Here is a 24,621-nt window from a genome sequence, read left to right on the forward strand (position 1 = left end):
GTACTCTCGTCTGGAATTCCATCGTTGTTGCATTGCTGGTGTTGGTCTTCCTTGCAGAATTCCCCTTTCACGACTTCTGTGCTCTCTGGGGAACTCAGGTGCACTTTACACCTACTTTTCAGGGTCTTGGGGTGGGCTATTTATCTAACCCTCACTTTTTTTTTACAGCCCCAGCGACCCTCTACAAGCTCACATAGGTTTGGGGTCCATTCATGGTTTGCATTCCACTTCTAGAGTATATGGTTTGTGTTGCCCCTATACCTATGTGCTCTCATTGCAATCTATTGTGACTGTACATTGCTTGCATTGCTTTCTATTGCTATTACTGCATATTTTTGGTATTGTGTACATATATCTTGTGTATATTTGCTATCCTCATACTGAGGGTACTCACTGTTATACTTTTGGCATATTGTCATAAAAATAAAGTACCTTTATTTTTAGTATATCGGTGTATTGTGTTTTCTTATGATATTGTGCATATGACACCAGTGGTGTAGTAGGAGCTTTACACGTCTCCTAGTTCAGCCTAAGCTGCTCTGCTAAGCTACCTTTTCTATCAGCCTAAGCTGCTAGACACCTCTTCTACACTAATAAGGGATAACTGGACCTGGTGCAGAGTGTAAGTACCCCTTGGTACCACTACAAACCAGGCCAGCCTCCTACAACGGGATGGTCAGCCACATACGGGGTACGACACCTGGGAAACACTGGTAACCAAGCTCGAAACAAAAAATGATGATAAACCTCCAGAAAGGGGCTGTATAACAAACAAGCTGCACTCACCAGAATCCCAACCAGATATAACACGACAGGAGGCCACCAGGACAAGAAATTCGCTGATGGGGTGCATTCCCCCACACCTCTCCCGCCAAAGATATGATCGTAGACCAGGAGTCTACTCCCAGGTGCCAATCACTGTCCAACGGGAGGAGGGAGTAATAAATACTGAGAACTCCAGCAAACAACGTTCAGAGGGTTCCCTTGCGGGCAACAGTTCATTATGTGGGGAGGAGTGCACTGATCCTTCCAAGCACTCACCAGTTCCGGGCCCCGGGTCAACACTGTGGTCTTTGCATCGCTCTTGAGGGCAGGACCCTCTGTAACCTCGTATCGTGATTCAGGGTGAGGGGACGCGATAAGCAACCAGTGCTGCCCCGCCAACCTGAAGGCAAGACTGCCAATCTCCTTATTCTTCGTCTAGCGGGCACGCTGCGGCACCAGGTAGCGACTCGGCTCGGACAGGCAGACTCCACAGATAGGTCCGAGGCTATCACAGCCTCTGTAGCAGGCAATTCAATCACGACCCCTTGCCCCCATGCGGTGCAGCAGACTCGGTCACCTCAGCGGTGGCAAGGGCCGCATACCCATTTAGCACCATTTAGCAGCCCCCGTCTCACCACCAGCCCCCCTGGCCTTCAACCTCCGTCCACCTCACTTCAGAGGGGGCAGCGGGTGGGGGGGTGAGGGGGGGGGCAAAATCTAGTTTCTCAAGCCGCCAGGGGTCTGAATGTGATCGTTGGCAACACATTGTCCGGCAGGCTGCTCCCTATCCCTCCAGGGAAACCACCAGCCCCGCTGCAGTGCTCTGTTGCCCAATCCACTATTCCCGGGTGCGGGCAGAAGTGGTTTTATCCTGTCCCTCTTATCTGGGGAGTCAGGTTGGGGCGTCCGATGGCAGCTACAACTCCTGATTTATGACGGATTAGAGGGGGCTCAGAGCGGAGCTAATTAGGAAGCTGCTGTCATGTTGGCAGTCCAAGCCATGTTCCCCACATTTTTGTTTCTTGAGAACTGTCCACAAAAAGTGAAGAAAAAAAAAACCTGCTCGGCTGTAAATAGGCATCAAAACGCACCCTTGTTGCGCTATGTGTCTAGGGCAGGACCCCCATGATGAAGCAAGCCACTAGCTAGGTTGGTGAGTAAGGGATCTTTTTCAGAATATCATATGTTCAATCATTAAGAAAGCATAGGGTCCGTAAGGTCATCTAGTGACACTATCTGAATGTGGTGACGTACTCGCTTCTCTTTGTTGATGTACATAAAAAAAGTTAACCCGATGGGGCTGCCCACTTTCCCTGCTGCTTTTCGCGTTGTCCATGGAGCTTATGGTTAATGTGTGAAAATAGATAGGGGGGGGTCTTGGTATAACAATCTTGTGTCCACATCATCTCTGTATACACCGATGATGTATTGGTGCACTTACATGGTGCCACCCAAGACCCCTAAAAAAGTAATAGCCAATCTGAAGGAATTTGACCACAAATCTGGACACCAGATCACTGGCCTAAGTCTCACGTGTTTCCAGTCAGGCCTTCTGAAGCAGTGGGACCTTACCTGCACCGATAGCATCAACTGAAATGGAGCCACTGACATTGTGTATGTTTTTAGAGTGCACTCACAATTATTATTATTGGTACAATAGCACAAAAAAAGGTAGTGCTGCCGTGCTTTATGTACTGCTAGTTGGCTGGAAACGGATTAGGCCGACAGTTGTCACATGGTGTGGGATCAAACTCCGTTCCGCACAATTCAGGTTATGCTGCCGCTCAATTCCAGAAGCATCATTGGTACAATGAGAGCCAAAACAACACCTCCCCTTCTATCTCTTCCCAGTTCACTATTCATGCTTTAGCCAGCACCTCAGGAGACTTTAATGCCTGTTTCTGTCACGATTACAGCCAAATCAAGAAATTGATTTCTGATGCTTTTCTTTTTCAAAATGCATTGATGTTTGAAACGAGGGTAGAATGTTCAGAGAAAAAAAGCAGAAAGAAAAAGAGAGGACTTCACGAAGAGGAAATGCTTGTACATAAAATAAAAACGCTGTGAAGAAAAGTGTAGAATTTTTTTTAATTATCTATGTGATGTCCAACGGGGCATATTGCTAGACAGCTGGGATGTGCCCTCCTAACCACAGGATGCTATGTTGCCATATGGCTAATGTGCTTCCTAAATGTGCATGCCGCTATGGCTGAGTTCTGGTGTCATTGGTGTTTGGGGTTATATTGCCTTTACAAACATAGCAGGGGTGTACCTTTTGAGCTCTAATTTAATTTTCTTTTAATTAATTGCTATTTGAAAAAGTGCTTCATCTCGCACAACTGCTAGATGGAAGGCTGAGTCGGGCTTGTTGGGATTCAAACTCATGATCTACGGATAGCGCATTGATCAGTGGCGATCATACAGTTCATTGAGGCATCCTGCCTGCTTTTGGTGATTCATTGCAAAGTGAGGTTAGTGTGCCATCCACTAAAGCACAATAGTGCTTTGGACAGAGGGATGGTGCATAATGTGTTCACTTAGGGATTCTCCAAAGAGGCATAAAGCAGAAAGGAGGTGGAAGTGTTTTTTCACTGGTGTATGTGGTTGAGGCAGGAGCATTCGTCTGGTCACAGGTGTTATGAGGCATTATTAGGGGTGTAACCACTGGTTGTATATAGATGTTGTATTGCTCATGGTAAAAGAGTGGTACTGTTGAATCTGTGACCTTTTTTTGGACTTACCTCTGCCATGAAGGTGCGTGCTTTCCATTCTGTCTGACCACCTGGGCATCACCGTACACCAATCACTGTCAATACTACCTACCAGACACATTGACTGCCACAAAAAGCATGATTCTTTTTAGGTCGAGTGGAAATGTAGGACCTCTTGTATACTTTTTCCTGGGCTTCCAGCTATTTCATTTGTTAGTTTCAGTGTCATTTAAAAATCGTTGCTTGCTAGTGGTCAGTCATGCCTCTTTGTCTCTTCTTTTTCTGTGTGGGAGCAGGGACCAACAACTGTATTATTACACTTTGTCCTGTTTATCTGGTTTGTAGGGGACTGAGTTTTTTTTTTTTTTAACTTTGTTTCCTGCTCCACTCTAGATAAGCTTCCCTTTTCATTTGCAGAGCATTCTTCCTCTGAGCTGAGCTGTAAACAAGGCTATAAATCAGGCTGTTATCTTTGTCACATTTGATCTTTGTGGGCTCTCTGCATCCTCTCTCAGCTGCCTGGCTACCACTCTTCCTTGGCTTGGATTTTCTTTACCAAGTGTGCCTGCCTGTGTGCTGATAGCAGGGGCGGCAGATCGCTTGTAATTGCTTATAGCTTGGGCACCCAGCTCTACCAGGCTCCGCAATCCTTAGAGACAGTGCCCATTTCTGCTCCATACTGGGATCCCAATTGCAGCTCCAACAGTGCACCTTAGTTCACACACTGCAAGCCCTCAGCCGTGCCAGTGCCAGGAACCCCACACACACACTGTCTGCCAGAGCACCTCAGTTCTTATAGTCAGTATATTCTGCTGTCCTAGCACTAGGACCTCGGGCTCAGGTCCATCAGTGCACCTCAGTTCTACCCCTGTGAGGTCACTTCCTTTCCTATACTGGGACCCAGCTCATATACAGTTCCATTATAGCAGCTCAATTCTAATATTCAGTCACACTGCAAAGCCAATACTGGACTCAAAAGAGCAAAACGCAGCTCAGCCAGTGCACCTCAAGTCTAACATTCAGTACCCCAGTTAATGCGAACCACCACAGCTCCGTCACAATCCATCAATTGTAACATTCAGTGCACATTTCTTCTCAGTACTAAGGCTCACACACACGCCCTTCAGGACTTCTGCTTCTGTGGTTCAAAGGCAGTGCAACTCCCATACTGTGCCCAGCTCACAACTTCACCAATGCACCTACAGGCTAGCACTCCGCAACACTGGCACGCCAATACTAGTTTCCACACATAGCTCCATAAGTCTCACTTCTGACCTTGTGTGCCCGTTACTATTCCAGGACTGCAGTCCACATACAACACTGTCGGTTCACCTTAACCCTAACCTGCAGCGGCCCATTATTTCAATACCAGGAATTACACAGCGCTCTGTTTCTCATTCCTCACCCGCTGCCTTTCTGTTATTCCAGCACTGGGACGGGACACAGCTCTGTCTATAACCCTAATCCTGATCTGAAGCACCCCAATATTGCTGCTTTGAGGTTCACATACAAATCTGCTATTGCACCTCCTGCTGTTCTGCAGTACCCCCCTGCTGTCCCACACTCTGACTTCTGTTTAAGGATGTGAGGGAGACATTTATATTCTTAGCTGCCATCTTTATTTGGCAGGGTCTGTTTCACCTATCTCACTCTGTTCTTGCCTTTACTCTGTTTACTCTCAATGTTTTCTTTCTACCCCACTTTTCTGTTTCCAGCTCTCAAAATCCACACATTAACAGTTTTGCCCTTTCTTTCAAATGTTTAGTTCTGCTTTCTTTTTTCCCCCCTTTATTTCCCTCTTCCTCTTCCTACCTCCTCTTTCAAACTTGCAAAAACATGCTTATTTCTTTCCTTGTTTCGTTCCTAATTTTTCTTCAAGGCATTCATTATTTTACCTTTTTTCCTCTTTCCTTCATTCTTGGTATGCATCCTTTCCCTTTTATTTTTTTTTTTATATTTTTTTTTTTTTTTTTAGATCTTCCTTTCTTTCACTGGTATTTTTCTCATCTTTATCGGTCAATTCTCGTTTTACTATAAATCCCTCTTTTTCTCGTCCTTATATGGAAGCCACAAGTTACTTGTCTGGACCTGAAGTGTTTTTCCCATTCTATGTCTGTGGGAAAAGTGTCAATACGTACATGCATTGGTTCTTTCGCGGCTTGTTTCTCTCACCATTTTCTCTTTCTTTTCACACTTCTTTCATTATTTTTCCTCTTTATCTTTCATTTGCTAGCTTCCTTCCCTTTTTTCTTTTGCCTCACATGTTTGCTCTTCTTCTCTTTGTTGTTTTCATTTTCTCGCTCTTTCTTTCCCTCCTTTCTTTTATTTCTTTGCAACCGCTTCTCTTTCTTCCCTTTGTGTGTTGTATTCCCTTTGCTTCTCTTTTTCTGCCCCATCTGCTTTCTCTCCTGAGGACTAGTTATCAGTGGAGCAACGTGTGTAGTGCCACTGGGGTGCAGAGACCTATGGACCTCACTCAACTTTAATTACTGCTGCACGTTCCTACCGAAATTGCAGTCAAACTTTTTCCTTTTTTACTCCAGGACCTATGACCCTGTTACTACAACACTTGTCCTGTCCATCTTCACTCCTGACTCCCTCTTCCCTTTCACCCTCCAATCTATCCAAATTATATTTGTGTTATGGCGTTTTGAGCATTAAACTCTAATGCCAAAAGTTTATTTATGATAAAGGTTTATATGATAATTGTATATGTTTTAAGATAGAGGAAGAAGTTCAATGGAAGTGCTTTAGTTAAATGCTGGGCCACTGGAATTATATGGCAGGAAAAGATGAAATTATGAGGCAGGGTTGACCAATTTATGTGGCAAGAAAAGTCCAGTTATGAATTTACAATGCCAATAGCTCTAAATCAAGAAAATGTGAGACCTATGCTTTAATATTGTTATTGACTGTGTACTGCTTGTCTAACCTCACACAAGCCTATTCTACTTGGAAATTCCTTTCACACTCCCTGGGCCCACTGCAGGATATAGTGTCAACTGAATAGTCAAGGAGGTGGGCTTCCTAGTTGATGCTAGTATTCTTTTTCAGGCCTCAAAAATCATAAAAATGTAGCTAGCTCTGCAAGTTGAGTAGCTTGAATGATCTACTCGACCTAACTGTAATGTACTTGATCTGGAGACAGGTCTCAACTTGTGTGATCCTAGGCAAATATTGTATTTTACAGTCGTCTTTTACTTCATTCTCACATATGAGTGCACCTTCAAATATGTGAGCTCAACATTTCTGCTGTAAAAACAAAAAAAAAAACACTTTTGTTTGATTAAATACACCAAATGTTTGCTCCATGTATAATAAATCTAGCCCACATATAGGGTACACATGATCTATGCATGGCTTGCCTCTTGATTTACTAATAGCTTTGCCATTAGGGCAGGAGTGAGTTTGTGTGTGTGTATATATATTTAATAAATACATATGTTAAGCAGACCCATAAGAATATCAATATATTTTTTAACCACCATAATTTGTTCAAAGAAATGCACATATCTAATTACATGCATATAACCAGATTATACATGTTTACACACACAAGCATATGCTGTACATTTGTGTTTTGAGTATGGAGGCGGGGTGACAATCTGGATTGGAGGTTATTTTGTCGTATGTATTTGGTGATTTTATTCCTGATGAAAAGTGGTCCTGTTCCATCTGTTGCTTGGGGGTGACACAAAACAGCTTGAAGGGGGAGTTTCTGGCAACCTGTAAACAATGTATGGCCTTCAAGGATGTGGGCTTGAGTCTTTACATGTAGAAGTAGTCTGGCAACAGAGTTCTGAATTTGTTGTAGTTTTTTCATAGTTGATAAAGATGATCCGTGGTAGAGGCCATTGGGTAATCAAGTTTAGACAGTCCAAGAGAGATAGAAGCTTGGACCTTGTGTGAAAATCCTAGGTGGGGAAGATTTGTCTCATAGTTTTTACATTAATGAAGCTTAATCTTGCTAACTTCTCCACTTGGGCAGTCATTGATAGCTGCAGTCACGAAATCTGAGTATTTCAGTTTTGGACGCATTCAGTTTGAGATGGGTCCATGTCATGCACTGATCAATGGCTCAGAGGCAACTGAAGATTTTTGAGTTTCCAGTGCAGAGGTATGGAACTCCTACTGCCCCAGGCCCGGGACATATTTGTTGGGGTCAAGGGCAACAAGTTTTCATGTTTATTTTGTCATTGGGACAAGCAGGCCCAACCCCCTGCAGCACAAACCCTTTGGCTGTCAGTTTACATAGAAGGGAACTGTCTGCAGTTGAGGTAATATGTGTGTCCATATGTTAATGCTGTTTGAATTTATATTTATGGTTTATTAATGAAAGGCCTTCATTATTAGGTTGAGCACTGTAAATAAATGTTTTAAGGTTTCACTACCCTAATGACAGTGGTTCCAGTAAAAAAAAAAAAGTGTGCACTCGTTTGAAAAGTTTAACAGTATGAGGCTAAGTATAATGCTCCCAGAATGCTCTCTAATTAGATGCAAGTGCTCGGAAGCAAAAGTGACGATTCTTTGCTTTCAAAATAAAATGTTCAGAAAAAAATGCAAGTAGGAAAAAATGTTTTGCTACTATGAAATTTTAGGTGCCATTTCTTTGAAGCGCCATTTATTAAAGTGCGTTGATGCATGGTAGTACTTCAAAAAAATATTCGGAATGGAAAATCAGTGTAACCATTTTGAGCAAGATTATGAGAAGCATGAAAATAAACAAGCACTGGCAAAGTCAACCGATCCGACATTTTTTTGTGAGACTTTTGGTTTCATCAGTCCGTATCTTGTTTTGATATGGCTTTTGTAACACTTTATTGTTGTGGGAGCTGCCAGGCCCTCACCATTGTAACAAACACTGGCAAAAAAAACAAAAACGTTTTTGGTCTCAAAAAGAAAACATTGCCACCAGTGGCGTAACAAAGGCTCCGCACCCCACTCCAGGAGGTTCCCCCTCAGCACAGCACTTACTCTGAGTCTGGACAGGGGGCCTCCACGTTCCCTGCAGGGGGCCTCCCTCCAGTTTTGTTACACAATTGATTGCCACAATAGTTTCTGGCACTGAACAAAACTACCTTGTGTGCTAATAGGCTGCTTGTGGAAGAGTAGAATGGGATTACTCAAAGCAAAGCCAGCCGATAGAGAGAGAAATGTAAATTTAATAAAAACAAATTTTTTGTTAACGCCAGAACTAACTAGGGACCCAATTCTTAAAGAAAGTCGCAAAAGTGCTCCCATGGTATATGTCTTTGAATTAATGGCTTTCATGAATTCACAAGGACTTACAGAATTTAGACCAGGAAATCGTACCCCTAGAAAATATTTGTTAGCTATATTTTAGCACGAGCAAATATGCGTGGGTAGATTTGGTCATGTGAAAATCTATTGAGTGTTTACACGTTCACTTTCCCTCCAACCACTTTTTTTCCCAATCCTGGAAGAACTTCTACTTCTGTCATTGTCAGGAGTACGTTTCCAAACTTTCTCATTATGGGAAAAGATTAGAGAACAGCTAGTGAAAATCCTTAAAACATGCAAGTTAGTTGATTTGCAGACTCAAAGGCATCCCAGCCCTGGAACTATTGCTTAATGCTTCCTCCAGCGGAAAGGTGGCAAAATAAGGAAATTGCTGTAGTCGCGATTGAAATTCCAAGTATTCAAACCTTATTATAGTAATAGCCCTGGCATAATCAGAGAGGCTGTCATCAGAGCACTTACATAATGAGATTGCTGCCATAATTTGTCGCTGCACTACATGGCACCAAATGGACAATTAGAGTTATTTACAGGGCAAGTAGATTTAAGAAGCAACCTGTCCCATGGACAAGTAGATATTTTATTAAATTCCACACCCCTGCAATGTCTTTAGAGCTTTCCAGTTTAATAAATATTTGTGTGTGATCTGTGTAGTTCTATCATGTGAGCTGAAAATCTTTTTTCATTGCTGGTAATGACTCCATATAGAGGTTGAAAAGCATGGGTTAGATGTTAGAGCCTTAAAGGACCTTTCCTTTTGTGAAGTATGGTTTGGATGAGAAAGAGGAAGAACGAATGGCATATGTTCTGTTTTAAAGGTAGGATATAATCTAATTGAGAGCAGGCCCCTCTATACCGGCGCAATAGAAGTAGTGCGGTGATTTCCCGCTTGTAGGAGGCTGGCCTGGCCTGGTTTGTAGTGGGTACCTAAGGTACTTACACCTTATACCAGGTCCAGTTATCCCTTATTAGTGAAATGTAGGCAGTGTTCTAGCAGCTTAGGCTGTCAAGGGGTAGCTGTAGCAGAGCAGCCAAGGCTGAACTAGGAGACATGCAAAGCTCCTGCAGTACCACTATAGTTATGCAGTACTTATACACAATAAAAGACAATACTCAGTGTTACCAAAAATTAAAGGTATTTTATTTTAGTGACCCAAAGCCAAAAATATCTTGGAGGCAATACTCCTTCTGGAGGTAAGTATTATACACAATATATACACTAGTAACCAAAATCAGGTAAGTAAATAGTCATAGAATAGTGCAAACAGTAGAAAATACAGTAGATTGCAATGGGCCTAGGAGCAACACAAACCATATACTAAAATAGTGGAATGCGATTGTTGAATTCCCCCCTAGGCAAGTGTAGTGAATAGAGGAACGCTGGGAGTGTAAGAAAATACCAAAGGTAAGTAAAGTACCCCACCCCAGAGCCCAGGAAAGCAGGAGTAACGTACAGCAAGTTTCCTCAGAACACACTCCTAAGTCATGATGATGAATTATGCAAGAACTAAGCAAGACTGCAAGCAACAACCGATGGATTCCTGGACCTGAAGACCTGTGGTGTGAGGAGACCAAGTCCAGAAGTTGAAGAAGAGTCCAGGAAGGACAGGAGCCCCGGCCAACCTGGAAGAAGGTGCAAAAGTGGATTCACTGGTTGGAAGGAAAGTACAGAAATACACCAAAGAAGATAGCTGTGGGTTCCTGCTTGGTGCAGGAGATGCCCCACATCGAGTTGTTGGATGCAGGCTGTTTGCGTCGTTGGATTCCGCCAACAAGCCTTGGGTCAAGCAAGTACGCGGTTTGCGTAAAAAATGAGCTGCCTGGACCTATGAGGGACCTGGGGGTCTCAACTTGGATTGAGGAGACCGAGGGGGCTCTCAGCACTTCAGAGAGCACTCAGAAGACCAGGAGGCACCCACAGGAGTCCCAGAACATGGGGACAAAGAAGATGCAAAGTGTGGTCATCGCAGCACTACACTAGAGGATCCCACGCCGCCGGAGAACAACTCCGAGAGCTGTGCGTCACAAGATGAAGTGATGGGGACCTGGGCTACGCTGTGCACGAAGACCTTTTGGAAGAAGTGCACAGAAGCCCGAGGGGTTGCAGAAGGCGCTGTGCACAGGGGTACTGTTGCAGCACGGGGAGGCAAGCTTTTACCTCCACCACATTTGGACAGCTGGACCCTTGGACAGTCTGGGTCACTGCGGTCCACCATCTGTGTTCCAGGGAGCACGCTCGACGACAGGAGAATCGGTTGTCATTGCAGAGAGGTGCTTGCTGATGCAGGGAAGGGACTCTGTCACTCCAAGGGAGATTCCTTCATTTTGTCTGGTGCAGGATGAAGACAGGCAGTCCTCAGAGCGTACACAACTTGGAAACTGTTGCAAAGGCTGGCTGCAGCTGAAGTTGCAGATCACAGGAGTCGTCCTGGATACTTTGTTGCAGTTACAGAGGTTTGTATCTGATCTGACAGTCAGAAGCTGAAGCAGAGGAGTCCTGGAGGAATCTTTCAAACCGAATCTGAGGAAACACCCAGAGGAGAGACCCTATATATCCCTGAGAGGGGAATTGGCTTCCTACCCAGGTATGCACCTATCAGGAGTGGTCTATGACGTCACCTGCTGGCACCTCCCACTCCGAGTTCTCCAGAGGGTCCCCACACTTTGGAATCCAAGATGGCTAACGCCAGGGTCACACTGTAGGAGGTCTGGGCACCACCCCTGGGGTGGTGATGTACAGGGGAGTTGTCACTCCCCTTTTCATTGTCCAGTTTTGCGCCAGAGCAGGGACTGGGAGTCCCTGAACTGGTGTAGTCTGGATTATGCAAGGAGGGCACCGTTTGTGCCCTTCAAATCACTTTCAGAGGCTCTGGGAGGATACCCTTCCTACGCCTGTAACCCCCCTCTCCTAAAGGAAATGCATTGTTCTGCCTTCCTCGGATTGAGCTGTTCAGCCCCTAGTAGGGCAGAAACCTGTCTGTGAGGTGGCAGCAGCAACTGAGGCTACAGTGGAAACCTCGGAGAGCTGGTTTGGCAGTGGGGGTCCATGGTGCAGCCCCCAAGGTGTATGGAATTGCCCCCCCATACCAGATTTGGATTGGGGGGTCACCTCCATGATCGTAGACACTTCACATGGCTATATATGCGGAGTTACCATTGTGAAGCTACTTTTATGTATCATTATGTTTCAAGCGGCACTCCACATACACCCCATCATTTTTTTTATTTTTTTATTTTTTAAACAAAGAAACCACTAACTAATTATAAAATGATACCAAACTACAAACACAAAAGCGCTAACTCAAAACATGACAGAAATGTGAAACTGAACATCTGAAAATATAAAACAGGCAGTTTACGCTCACCGTATTTGCCAGATTTTTTTTTGGAGTGGTAACTCCTGAAACAGCCGGCCACACACAGCCCAGGCTTTGAAGGGCCATCGGGGCAGTACATCCGGCTCTCCCTCTGGATACCTCTTTGGGCACAGACTCTACATTTCTTAGTGGGCAAGTCTTTTTTGGGAGTGGGAGGAATGTGATCAGGAAAATGGCGATCTTTCAGTCTAGCCCCATCCTCCACCACTGCTACTCTAGGAACTCTTGCCTGTTCCACCACAATAAGGCTCTCTATCACCGACTCCTGAAATGTAACAAATTTCATCCTTGACTCAGGTGAACAATCCTTGAACACAATAAAAGCATTAAAAGTTGCCAAATGAAATAAATTTAGACTACAATAAATAAATTTATGGCCAACTTTTTATACCACACGTAAGACTTACAAAGAGCAGTGTAAGGTTCCAACCCCTGATCTAGTCTATCAACACCACCCATGTGCTTATTGTAGTCCAAAATGCACACAGGTTTGCGCACTTCGGCAGCCTGACCCCAAACAGTCACAGAGGAAGTACTCTCATCATGGATGGTAGTTAGCATGTACACATCCCTCCTATCTGAAAAAGAGCTAGCAGCTCATCATTCCGCAAAGCACTGCACTGTCCCCTCTCAAGTTTTTTTACAGACAAGCTCCCTTGGATAGCCTTTCCGGTTAGAACGGATTGTGCCACAAGCAACAGTGTCCACTCTGAACAACTCCTTGAACAACTGCACTCCAGTGTAGAAATTATCTACGTACAAATAGTTACCTTTGTTAACCAGTCGTCTACCAAGTTCCCACACAATTTTCTCGCTAACTCCAAAAGTGAGCAGACAACCAGGGGGGTCAATACTGGTATTTTTTTTTTTGTTGTTGTTTTTTTTTTGTTGGATTAATTCCTGCTTACAGTGACTGGTGATGATGCCAGATTGGGTAAGGGAAACGTATTTGTTTTCAGTGAATGGCCTTTGGGACCAGCAGAATCTCATACGGCTACAGAATGGAACTACTACTCTCGGTCTGTGCTTGAAATGAGATACATAGACATCTTTGCTGAACCAAAAGTGTGATGCAGCCCCACTGCTCCGGAAGTGTATGTCAATGTAGCATTAACAAACTTTCCAGTAGGGTGCGCCACCTTGGATGCACAAAAATATGTGAGAGAACATTAATCTTGCTAAGAAACAACCTCTGTAGCTCTAAACCGGGTCAATGCACACCGTTCTCTCAGTAAGTAACCCTCCATCCTTGCATGGACAAACCGTAGCCACTTCAAAGGAGCATAAACTTAAGTCTGTGCCAGTGCACCGGGCCAAAATGCGGAAACATCTTCCTCTCCAAGGATGCATTTGCAGCTCATGGCTGCACCATTGCCCCTCAGCTGTGCTTAAGGAAGCCATGTCAGTCAAAAAAAATTAATGCAAAGACGCAGCTACATCAGTGGCCTCAGTCTAGCATTGGGAAATCTGTCACTCTAAACATGTAATATCAAAGGACTGCTCCTTCCGTGCACCTCAGCTGGGCATGCAACATGTGGAAAACGCTTGCCAAACCAAACATGTAATATTACTGTTTGCCAATGTACCCTCATTCTGGGATGTGGGAATCTCTGGCATTTAAACATGCAGTGTCAACTCAGCTCTGTCAGTGAGTCTCTCTGGTAGTGGACTATTTGTGCCAGCTGCACCTAGTCATGTGACTGACAAATATCACAAATAGTGAGGCAAAGGTAAGATAGGTTTGGAAGGATGGCCCACTCTGAGTTAACAAGAGGGGAGCTGTCACTGATCACACTTGCGCGTCACAAAAGCTCTGCCTGAGCACTCTCACAAAGGGTTTGTCACTAGTCGTTTGTGACCTCGGATAAGCTGGGGCTATAGGACAGGGAGAGGGTGGGGTGCCTGTCACCTCCAGAGGATGAAAACCTCTAGAAGCTTCCTTCAATTGAAAGAGAGCACCAGATATGAATATTGGACCTCAGACCCCAACTCTTCAGTACATGCCTGAACCTGTGGACTCTAACAGGAATAAGGACTGCTGTGCTGCTGCGAGGACTGCCACTTTGCTGGACCGCTGATCTGCTGTGCTGATCTGCTTTCCTCGTGCCTGGATGAGAAGGACTGGACCTACATCTCTAAACCCAGGACCCCAGAGTGACCTCAAGGGCTAGTTGCCTGGCCTCCTGATCAGAAACCTCAACAACCTTTATCCCGGCATCTGGACTCTACCATCTGTGAGTCCTGCATTCCCAAGTGTTGCCACCCCAGTCCTGAACCATTGAAGGTGGACTTGAATGTGCTTTGCCAGCACCTCTTTTTATCCAGCAGAACCCACCCATCCTCTGTAGCCCGATGCATCACCATTGGAATAGACGCATCACCTCTGTTGCGCGGACTTCCCTGATGCAAGGGGTTTGCGTAGCTACAGCAGCCCATCAGAACCGCCACTGTGCAAAGCCTCTCCACCACAGGACATTGATTTGCAACACAGCCCGTCGGAATCATCACTGTGCGATACATCTCAGCACAAGGATATCACCTTGCACTTCACAGGTCACCAAAACTGCTTCTGCGTGACGCATCTCCTCGCCCACAACTCACATCGCCTGTGCTGCCCGACACATCTTCTGCATCTCTTCGCAACCAGGATTTAAGATACTCTTGTTCAGCGGGCCCAACTGGGTTCATGTAGCCTGTCTGCGCTCCATCGCAGTTGTTCTGAACTTGTTACTTTGTCCTGGTCTACTACGACCAAATGGCACTTTGTGCGTTTTGGTGGTATTTTCACTTCAATATTAAATAAAGATTTTAGTTGTTTTGGTCTTGATTTATTTATTAAAAAACACTCTGTCTAAACTGGTGTAGGACTTTTCTTATGTTGTGTTTTCACTTTCTTTGTGTTTGAAGAGCTGCACAAATACTTTAATCATTGCCTCCAAGTTAAGCCTGGCTGCTCTGTAACAAGCTACCAGGGTGTTTAGCACAGGTTAATTTAGGGTTTGCTTGTGACACTTTGCCCTGACAAGGACTTTGGATCCTGTTTTATTAGGGATTAACACCACCTCCCCTGCCCCTCCACCAGTTCCCCAATTTCTTAAAAATAACCTCTAGCTATCTTTTTGTGTGAAGGTCTCTGTAGAAAATCTCAAGGTACATCTTTTACCTTGTTTACATCAGGAATTTCTGCACATGTGTGGTAAGGCCCTTTGTCTTTTCAAATAGGCTATTCGGTGGTCTGAATTAAGGTTTTTTTTATTCTCGGGTTCATGTAACAGTCATGTAATTCATGTTTGACGTAAGAGCATTTCCATAGCTTTTATCCGTTCTCTTATGGAGGTCATGTGGTGTTTCAGAAGTAGAAAAATAAGAGACTACTTAGATAAAATATTAATTGTTTACAGACCATAGCTTGTCTTACTGGCACTTGAGTTATTGCCCATGTCCCTCATTAAATTGCAATTTGAGACACTTACAGAAGTCAGTCTAAAGTGATTTTTCACAACAGTTTTTTTTTAGTCTTCGGCTGTCTGGAATACACCTGATTGGCAAAAATTGTTTCTGTACATAGATTTCATATCCTGGTTGCCACATTAAGCCAGTGACTTCTTGGAATAATTTCAGAATTATCTTAGCTCCATTGAGTATTGTTGTCTACTCTGCTTTAGTATTTTGCATCATACTTTTAAAGTCCAAGTATTCTTGATTACAGCAGCTCCTGTCTGCTGCACTTTCCCTGATATTAGAAGCGAGAGCATCTTCCGATTGGCTTTCCTGTAAGTGTTTAATTTTTATTGCACAATGTGTGCTGTGAAATTTTTAAATTGCAATATTTGTTGTATGGTAAAGTGTAATTTTAAGTTTATGGCCAAGGGTGTGATGAAATCCAAAGTTTGCCCTCACACCCCTCTGCAAAGCGTGTAGCCCCATACAATAGTTGACTACAAAGAGTGTCATAGAAGATTTAAAGTGAAAAGAACCATTTTAAGTGTACGTTTTGACTTGAACGTCTGTCTCTTGAGAAGCTATTTAGAACATTGAAGGGTGATTATTGTTTGACTACATCACTAAGACTATAATAATTGTTTTCTACTTTTCAGATGGATGTCCATGGCAAGATCCGTGAAGTTCTAGCTGAGACAATCAGTGAAGAATTAAAGACAGAGAGCCATCATTTATCAGAAGAGGATTTGATGAAGGCATTGCGTAGACGTGGGATTATTGATGATGTTCTCAAGGAGCTTAGTTTTGTTAAAGTGAATAATCTATTTTGCCTCAATACCATGATGTGTTTTGTTATTGTTGATTTACTAGAAAATAAGTACATGGTGTAGTTTCACGTGTTTGACATCTCTCCCTTCTCTGTCTCTACCCCTACCTCCCCTGCTCCTTTACTTTTCTGCACTCACCAAGTTGGCAGATATGCGAGTGCCCACAGTTCTGTTGAATGTGTGAGCTGAACGTGTGAAGGAAGGAAGGAAGGTGTGCCCACTGTTTTTGTAAATTCACAAGTTGGTGATGCCAGAGTGTCTTGTGCCCACAAAATATGATTTGTTCAAATGGTCCATGCTACGTAAGGGGGAGCTCCACTTCAGGATTTAGGAATTCTTTCCAGACTGGAGGATATGTTTTTGGGGGGGGTGGAGGGAGGAATGGGCTATTTTTTTCTTTTCTTCTCAGAAGAAAAATGCTGCACTCGCCATGAACATTGTAAAGGGTGCCAAATATATTAAATACTCATGATTAAGGAGCTAAGTGGGTCTAATGAAAAAATCATCTTATAAGATCATGTTTGTATTTTTTGTGAATAAAACATTTATTAATCTGTGGTTCATAAATGTTAGTTTCTTTCTACACATGTGCCAGCATTTCTGCTTTCAGAGGGGTATACAGTCTGTTGTCTGTCCCTACTGTTTGCCTATATTCAATTTCCTTTTGGTCATTTTCTTCTTTTTTAATATTACTGAATAGTGCCATTTACAAATAGATAACACAGAACTGTACAATCTGTACCTGATATAACAAGTATTGAGCACATATAGAATACAAGGAGCATATTGGCATTCATCATTGATTATAAACATGAGAGTATCCAACCCTCCATGGCACGTCATACACTGTTCCTTGCCCTACACTCTCTGTGAAATGTCAGTTGATGGGGTGTAATTTGAAATGCTCTTACCATGACTCTCCAATTTTCATATGTTTCTGAGGACATCCTCATTGTTTAAAATTCAGGCTTTTCCAGAAACATGTTTTTTTTTTAATTCTATACTTGTAGCTATCCTTTAAAAGTGTATGCCTGTGTGAGGGTTGGGCAGGTGTTACTGTTCCTTCACTGGAAGGCTAGCACCAGACCTCATTTAAATTAAATTGGAGGTAGCAATTGGTTTCAATGCCTGGGAGTATATATAACACCATTTGTTTGGGTGAAGATGACAATTTTTTGTTTGGCTTTCTTTCACAGTACTTTTAATTTTCTGTTGTAGTTTTTCCAACTCCAGCTTTTATAAGATTCGTTTCTCTGTATGTGGTTCATTTTCTTGCGCTCACTGAGTTTCCATTGTTAATCCAAAGGCCATTTATGTCAACACGAGTTGGTATTTTTACTGCTCAACACCACAGTGATTAGATATAGATTCAAGTCAATAGTTTCTACCTTGCTTTATAAGCTATAATTTTTTGTTCACTCTCTCTGTGCTCTTCTGCTCGACTGCTCCGTGTACCAGTGCTAGATCATCCTTTTTAATGAATAGTCTGTATCTTTTATATATGTGGTTGAAACGCCACATTGTAGCCATTTCAGATTGCTCGCTAAAGGGTGCATTGATATTATTAATGCTGTATTTGAGGCAAGATCTTGTACCTTAGTCAGACGCATAGCATTGTCCTTATAACATAATTGTAGGGTAGTGTTTATTGCAGATGATCGGAGATGGTTCCATGGCTTTGATTTTCTATTCTCAGACCTTCCACACAAATTGATTGTGATCAGTGTACTTGTTGACTGAGTGAAGAGGTAGTCTGACACTAATCTTGAGAGGTGATACTCCATAGTAATTGAGGGGCAAGTCAGCCATAAAATTACGCAATATCCCATTCATTAAAGAACCTTACACTGAAAGGTTCAGGTAGAAGTAGGATAAGCATATTAGGGTTTTGGTCCCCTATATCCTCCTAGAAACTTGTTTTTTTTATCTCCGACAATTTAGTTTCTGGCCTAGTATGTCCTCTTTAGCTGATTCCAGCATAGAGTACCTCTGATGTCCAAATCCATCATTTTCGGTTCCTAGGGTGATTCTGGTCTCATATATGCCTACCATTTTGTTTCAGGTGGTAGATAATCCCAAGGCACTAGAAAAATATTAGAGTTGTAGTTTGGATAGGTGTGATCTACAGGAATATTGCTCCTGAAAGGACCATCATGGTTTAAACTCTGTTCTTCAGAAACAAATTACAATAAAGTAATTCAGTGAAACAACAGTTTCAGCAACTTAGTTGCACTGCTTTCTTAGTTGTAGTACTTTTCATGGACCATCTTACATGGTGCAGCCTATGCTCCCGGAACCAATCACTTGCTCTTTGCTATAGATTGAGAAAGCTTATGAAGATAAACAATTACTTATTTTAAACACTTCTATGGTCTGACAACATACCTTTTCATCACCTCCAGGACAGTAGATTTACCCTGCAGTATGCAGCTTTGCAATTGATGTGTGATGATGTGGATTCACCAGTGCCTTCCAGCAAAATTGAGCTATAGAGAGACTGTTGCCTGAAAATAGTATAGTCCCCTTTTTTGGAGCTATGCATCACACACAATATTTTCAACTCCCAATTCTTTTCACTGGGGTCTGCATTATCATTGACCATCAATTTGTGAAGATGAAACCATTCATAAAGTTAGCTACTCCATCAATAAAATAATGAATGTTAAAGAAAATAGCAAACCTCCTTCTCCGAGTCAATTCAGTGTAGTATATAAAGAGCTAGAAAGTGCATCTAAGTCCTGCCCTAGAGGTTTTGTTACATAACTGAATAGTATGATAATACACTGCTGTACTGAAGTAATATCAGCAGATTAATCACTACGTCCCAACAATCAGTATTCTCCTTCTGTTTAAAAATTAAACAGAATTCCCTTGCATTGAATTTTTGTTTTGGTATTGATTTGCATTAATTCTGTGTTTTGATTTCGAAACAACTGGCAAGTTTTTTTTCTTTCTACTTAATTAACATTTGTATCCATTAGAACATCTGTTTATCAGGATACAGCAACCTCTTTGCTGCCCTATGCGTGGTCCCTGTGAGGTACAGCACCTTATTTAAACAGCACATCTTTTTTTAAACTGGATAAACAAGAAATGTAGTAATACCTGATGGAGCTGTTTTATCTCTTTCTGTCAGATGGAGGACAGACCGGTGAAAATGGGTCATGAAATCTATATCGGGTGTCAATACCTAATGCCAAAGAGGCCACATAATGGAGCTAATGGTAACCAACACTCAGACCCTCATTATGAGTCCTACGACTGCCAGACTCGCGGTGGCGGTCGGACACCAACATTGTGACCATGGCAAAAGTGCCATGGTCCGACCGCCGGCGCTGCCGCTTTTTTGCCGGCCGGTGGCCTGGCAGTGCCGACGGTCTTAGTCCCTCAGGCCAGCGCTGCCGGGGATTACGACTCCAGTGTCTGCCAGCTTTTGCATGGCAGTTCCACCACCATGGAAAGGCTGGCAGAGACGGGGTGCTGGGGACCCCATGGAGGCCCCTGCTCTGCCCATGCACTTGGCATTGGCAGTGCAGGGGGCCCCATGGGCAGCCCGTCGCGCTTTTCACTTCCTGGATTACAGGCAGTAAAAAGCCTGACGGGTGCTGTCGCACCTGCACCTAACACACCACAACATTGCAGCCGGCTTGATCACGAGCCAGCGTCAATGTGTGAGTAGTTTCCCGCTGGCCCTGCAGGAAACTCATAATGACCTCCACCGCCAGCCAGAGACAGGTGCTTGGGGCCCCATGGAGGCCCCTGCTCTGCCCATGCACTTGGCATTGGCAGTGCAGGGGGCCCAATGGGCAGCCCGTCGCGCTTTTCACTGCCTGGATTACAGGCAGTAAAAAGCCTGACGGGTGCTGTCGCACCTGCACCTAACACACTACAACATTGCAGCCGGCTTGATTACGAGCCGGCGTCAATGTGTGAGTAGTTTCCCGCTGGCCCAGCAGGAAGCTCATAATAGGGCCAGCGGGCGGAAGAATGAGCAGGTGGTCTTCTGACCTAACAAGACCTAATGACCTCCACCGCCTGCCAAACTCGGAATGAGGCCCTCAATATGTTGAGAACTAGCTAGGTATGAGGTCCATGCAAAGTAATTCAAAAACATAATTCAGGCTGTGAATAAGTAATTAGGTGAAAGTCCAATCCATACATTTTAAAATAGCAAACATTTTATTTTTTATTTTTTAAAGCAAGGTGATAAAAAAAAATACTGTCTCAACTGAGATTAAAAAATGTCAGAAAAATATCTGCATAGTGTGATCACCTTTGAAGAGCAGAAAATATTAACCAGTACTCAACAGTAGGTCATATAAGTGCTTTTGCTGACAATGCTTCACCCCTCGGTGAGACTCCCAAAGAATCTCAGTCCCTGACATTGATGTATAATGACCAAGTGGGTCAAGTTCCAAGTAAGGCACTGTTGACTATATTCTGCAACTGAGCACTTAATGGTCAGTGGTTGCAGACAGAAGATATGGCAACATTTGCTACAACACTTTCCTTTGAGTGAAGTGCACCTTCATTATAACTGCCAAACAGGCAGTGTGGATGGAAGCAGTTCGTAGAGTAGGTATTTGTTATCTTGATAGTTATTCTAGTGGCTTTTACTTAACAAGCTCTCAAAGCATTGGGGAAAACACCAGGAGTTTTGTAAGCACTTATTTTGATTCCCTACAATACTGATTGACAGCAAGAGTGAATTTTATCAAGATCTGATGCAGAGACGAATTGGTTGTGATAAGTCTTAGCTTTAGGAATACTACCTGGGTTGCAACGCTTACTTGCCTGGACTTGAGTTGGCTGCTGTCTTTCAGTGCAATCTTCAGTTTAGCCTGAGCCGTTTTATTAGTTAAATGTTTTGCATTCAATCTTTTTTATCAGTAGAGTTAAGCTTGTGAAAGAGGAATATTGATTTACTGCCTTTCTCTATTTGTAATTTATTGCCATCTTGTCTCCTAGGAAATGCCAGAGAGAGAAATGACATCTACTCCAAAGCCTTCAACACATTTAATTGATAAAGAAACAAGAGTGCTCAAGAAAAGTAAGTTATCTTTTTCAAAAAGTACCCATACAGTCATATACCATTTTATCTTAAAAGAATGTATGCACGACATTAACAATAATTTTTGGGAAGGAGAGAATCGGACAGGACACCAAACGTTTCATTGAAATTAACTTTTTTTCTCTCAAAGGGCTTCTGATTAACGTATCTGCACGGTACTCATCTGCAAGATCAGCGGATTGCATGTCCTTGTAACTATGCTCTTTGTGCTAGTCACAGTTCTAGTGACTGGTTTGTGGCCAGTTGACTCTACAAATAATCTTTTTACTCCAATTTAAATGTAACCAAAAGTTTTATTAACTGGATTGATGCCTATCCACAAGGGGCTTTTCATAAACGGTCGCCCTATTATAGGACATTATTAAAGGAGACAGGAGTTTTCTTTGGTCATTGGAGGCTATGGCATAAAATTAACTTGTTGCCCTCGTTTCTACTTACCAGAGGTATTTTCTAGATTGAGAGGTTTTGTTGCTTGTTGCAAAATGCAGTTACTTCTAAATGTATAACCTATTTTCACTTTATTTGTAGTGAACACTAGTCAGGTCTTGAGTTCATTGACATCTTACAAGTTGATTAATGATGTTTTTATGCTCCAAAAACCTGTTAAAAGGTGAATATTTGAGAATGTTGCTGGATGATTCACAGCCAGCACGTGTTTCTCCCCATGTTGGTGCAGCCCTTTAGCTTTTTCAAGGCTGGACAGCTCGGCTTGGTTCAGCTAGGTTCTTGAAATTCTGTTGTATACTGCTTAGATGGCGTAAGTATTCTGAATATGAACAGGGAGCTGAAGTTGTATTCTGTACAAAAAGGCAATCTGGCCAGCAGGACTAAGGTCTTGTGGGGTCCAGATGGGAAGGAAATCCAATAGCGAACTGTATTATGGTCTGTTTATGGCGGCATTGAAGAAAAAACAAATTCAGTATTGTTTCCTTCATACAATATATCTATGAGAAAAAGAATTTAACATAAGATGATTCAGTCTGTTTTTGAGTCATAAAATGCCCCATGCATGTCAGTTCACTCACTCTATAGTAGGCATAGTCGTACTTCAAACCATCATTAGCATGAAGTGAGAGAGGAATACTTTTCTGGATGGAGCTGGGCCGAAGCCAACTCAATGTATGTATATGTTGTTGATTTGTAACTGTCATTTTTCCTATGTCATAAAAACAAACATTCACATACTTCGTACAGAATCATCATGTCATAGTATTTACAGGACAGCAAAAAGGGTTTCATACCGAGTAATTAATCTTCAGTGTAAACTGTGTTTTTCTACATCAAGCAACTTGACCATGTGTCTATTTTGTTTCTTATGTAATCCACTATCTGATAGTATGTTGACTTGAGCCTTCTGTCATATTATCTGCTACTGTGGGTCTGTAGAATCTATTAATTGTTTCCTTGTTGATGAGTCCTCATCCAGTTTCTGATCTATGCTTACAGCCCTCATACTTCATGAATGACCATTCAGAAATATCTTTTAGCAATAGCGAGTAATTTGGGCCCTCTGCTCATCACCAGTGTATTGCAGTAGCTATTTTCAATGTACCCATGTGCAATTATCAGTCGCAGTACAATTGTATGTTGCCTCAGTTTCCCTTCCGGGTGTCAGTGTAAGCCAAATCTACATTGTTCAAATTCTAATGCTACCATGTCTCCTAGCGCAGTTTGTAGTTAGCTTACAAAAGGTGTCTGTTAGTCAACAGCCACTGGTTACGTCCATATCATATGCATAAATTGGTGTTCTCATTAGTACATTTGGGGTTCAACTGGGATCACGTTGGCTGATATATCTTGTGTAATAATAGAGTTAAAGATGTCATGTGTAAGCACTTCAGATGGATCAGTTAAATCGTAGATTGGCAGTTTCTTTACATATGTGTTCTAGGATATTTTTCCATTCAGAGTCTGTTGGGAACAGGGATTCAGCAATCTTTAATCTTTCTCCCATCTTTCTTATATTAGTGGCTATTGACCTGGACGCATTGATATAATTTCCACATGTATCACCATTGAACAGCTGCCCTGCTTGACTTAAATTAATGTCTGTAAAGTACATGAATCTGGCGGGTTGCTGGGGAAACCCTCCCATGTGTTACATGCCACACTGGCTATTGCAGCACATAACAGAAAGTGTTCCCTATGTAATGAATAGTGTTCTCTAGCATTATCAAATGTATGCAGGTTTTTACCTGCTTTTGCTTTAGCATTTAAGAATAGTTGCCTAAACTTCTTGAGTCCATATAATGTTCTTTTTTAACAAATTCTATTGATTACAGCAGGATATAGTGAGGACAGTGCAGCAATAAAGAAACATAAAACACCTTATATATCCGCAGTTCCATTTTGTGATCCTTATAAGCAGATATAATTACATTATGCTGTAGTTTACAGAAACACTCGCCCAGGGGATCTGCTGGAATTACCTAGGTTCGTACTGAAGGGATAACTGTACAGGCATCATCTGTATACAGTGGAGATGGAGGAAAAAATACACAATAAGAGATCACATTGTACCCAAGAGAAACGCCTCAGGAAAAAATGGTTAATCAACTGTCCATATACTACCCTGAAAAACAGACAACGTAAACCCCACCCACCCTTGCCCTGCTCCCCTATGCGTAATCCTAGTTAGTGGTGTAAGGAAGGAAAAAAGGAATTTGCGTTGGGCAGTGTAAGGTGGTCATAGAGCACCCCACCATAATGTAGGTGGTTCCTAAGCCCCTGTCCAGCAGGACCCAGAGTTACTCAGCATGGCATATGGGGGAGCCCTCTGCAGAATCCAGCCCTTACGATTCTTTAAGCTCATGTATCATAGTGGACCAGACCCTTAGATAAGCCTCCACTTTCTTGTCCCTACATACATGTCTCCTCCACAACTGCCCACTCAGAAATATCATTTAACCAGCCTGTGTGCATATGCGGTGTCTGACGGAGCAATTTAATCGCAATACGTCATTTGCTAGCACCAGCCCTAGAAGAAGGATCCTCTGACTTATTTTTTTCTTGGTAGGGGAAGGGAGTAGTCCCAGTAGCACCTGGCAAATCTCGAGCAATACACCCACCGAGGTTCTGTTTTGAGTTTGCAAGACTTCTCACCTGTAAGTGGACAGAGAGGGACATGACTGAACCATATGTATAAAGTCTCCTATAGGGGATCCCACATC

The 24,621-nt window shown here is 42.9% G+C and overlaps 1 protein-coding gene across 2 annotated transcripts in view; it reads left to right on the top strand.

The window, feature by feature from the left end:
• CEP76 (centrosomal protein 76) overlaps window positions 1-24,621 on the top strand; it is a 197,966-nt gene that overhangs the window by 14,994 nt on the left and 158,351 nt on the right. For both annotated transcript variants that reach the window (XM_069219933.1, XM_069219935.1), the window contains exons 2-3: window positions 16,210-16,365; window positions 21,349-21,430. In XM_069219933.1, the coding sequence (XP_069076034.1) occupies window positions 16,210-16,365; window positions 21,349-21,430 (238 nt within the window). The remainder of the gene's footprint in view (window positions 1-16,209; window positions 16,366-21,348; window positions 21,431-24,621) is intronic.

Source organism: Pleurodeles waltl, chromosome 2_2 (genome assembly GCF_031143425.1).
Source record: "Pleurodeles waltl isolate 20211129_DDA chromosome 2_2, aPleWal1.hap1.20221129, whole genome shotgun sequence".
NCBI classification, from domain to species: domain Eukaryota; kingdom Metazoa; phylum Chordata; class Amphibia; order Caudata; family Salamandridae; genus Pleurodeles; species Pleurodeles waltl.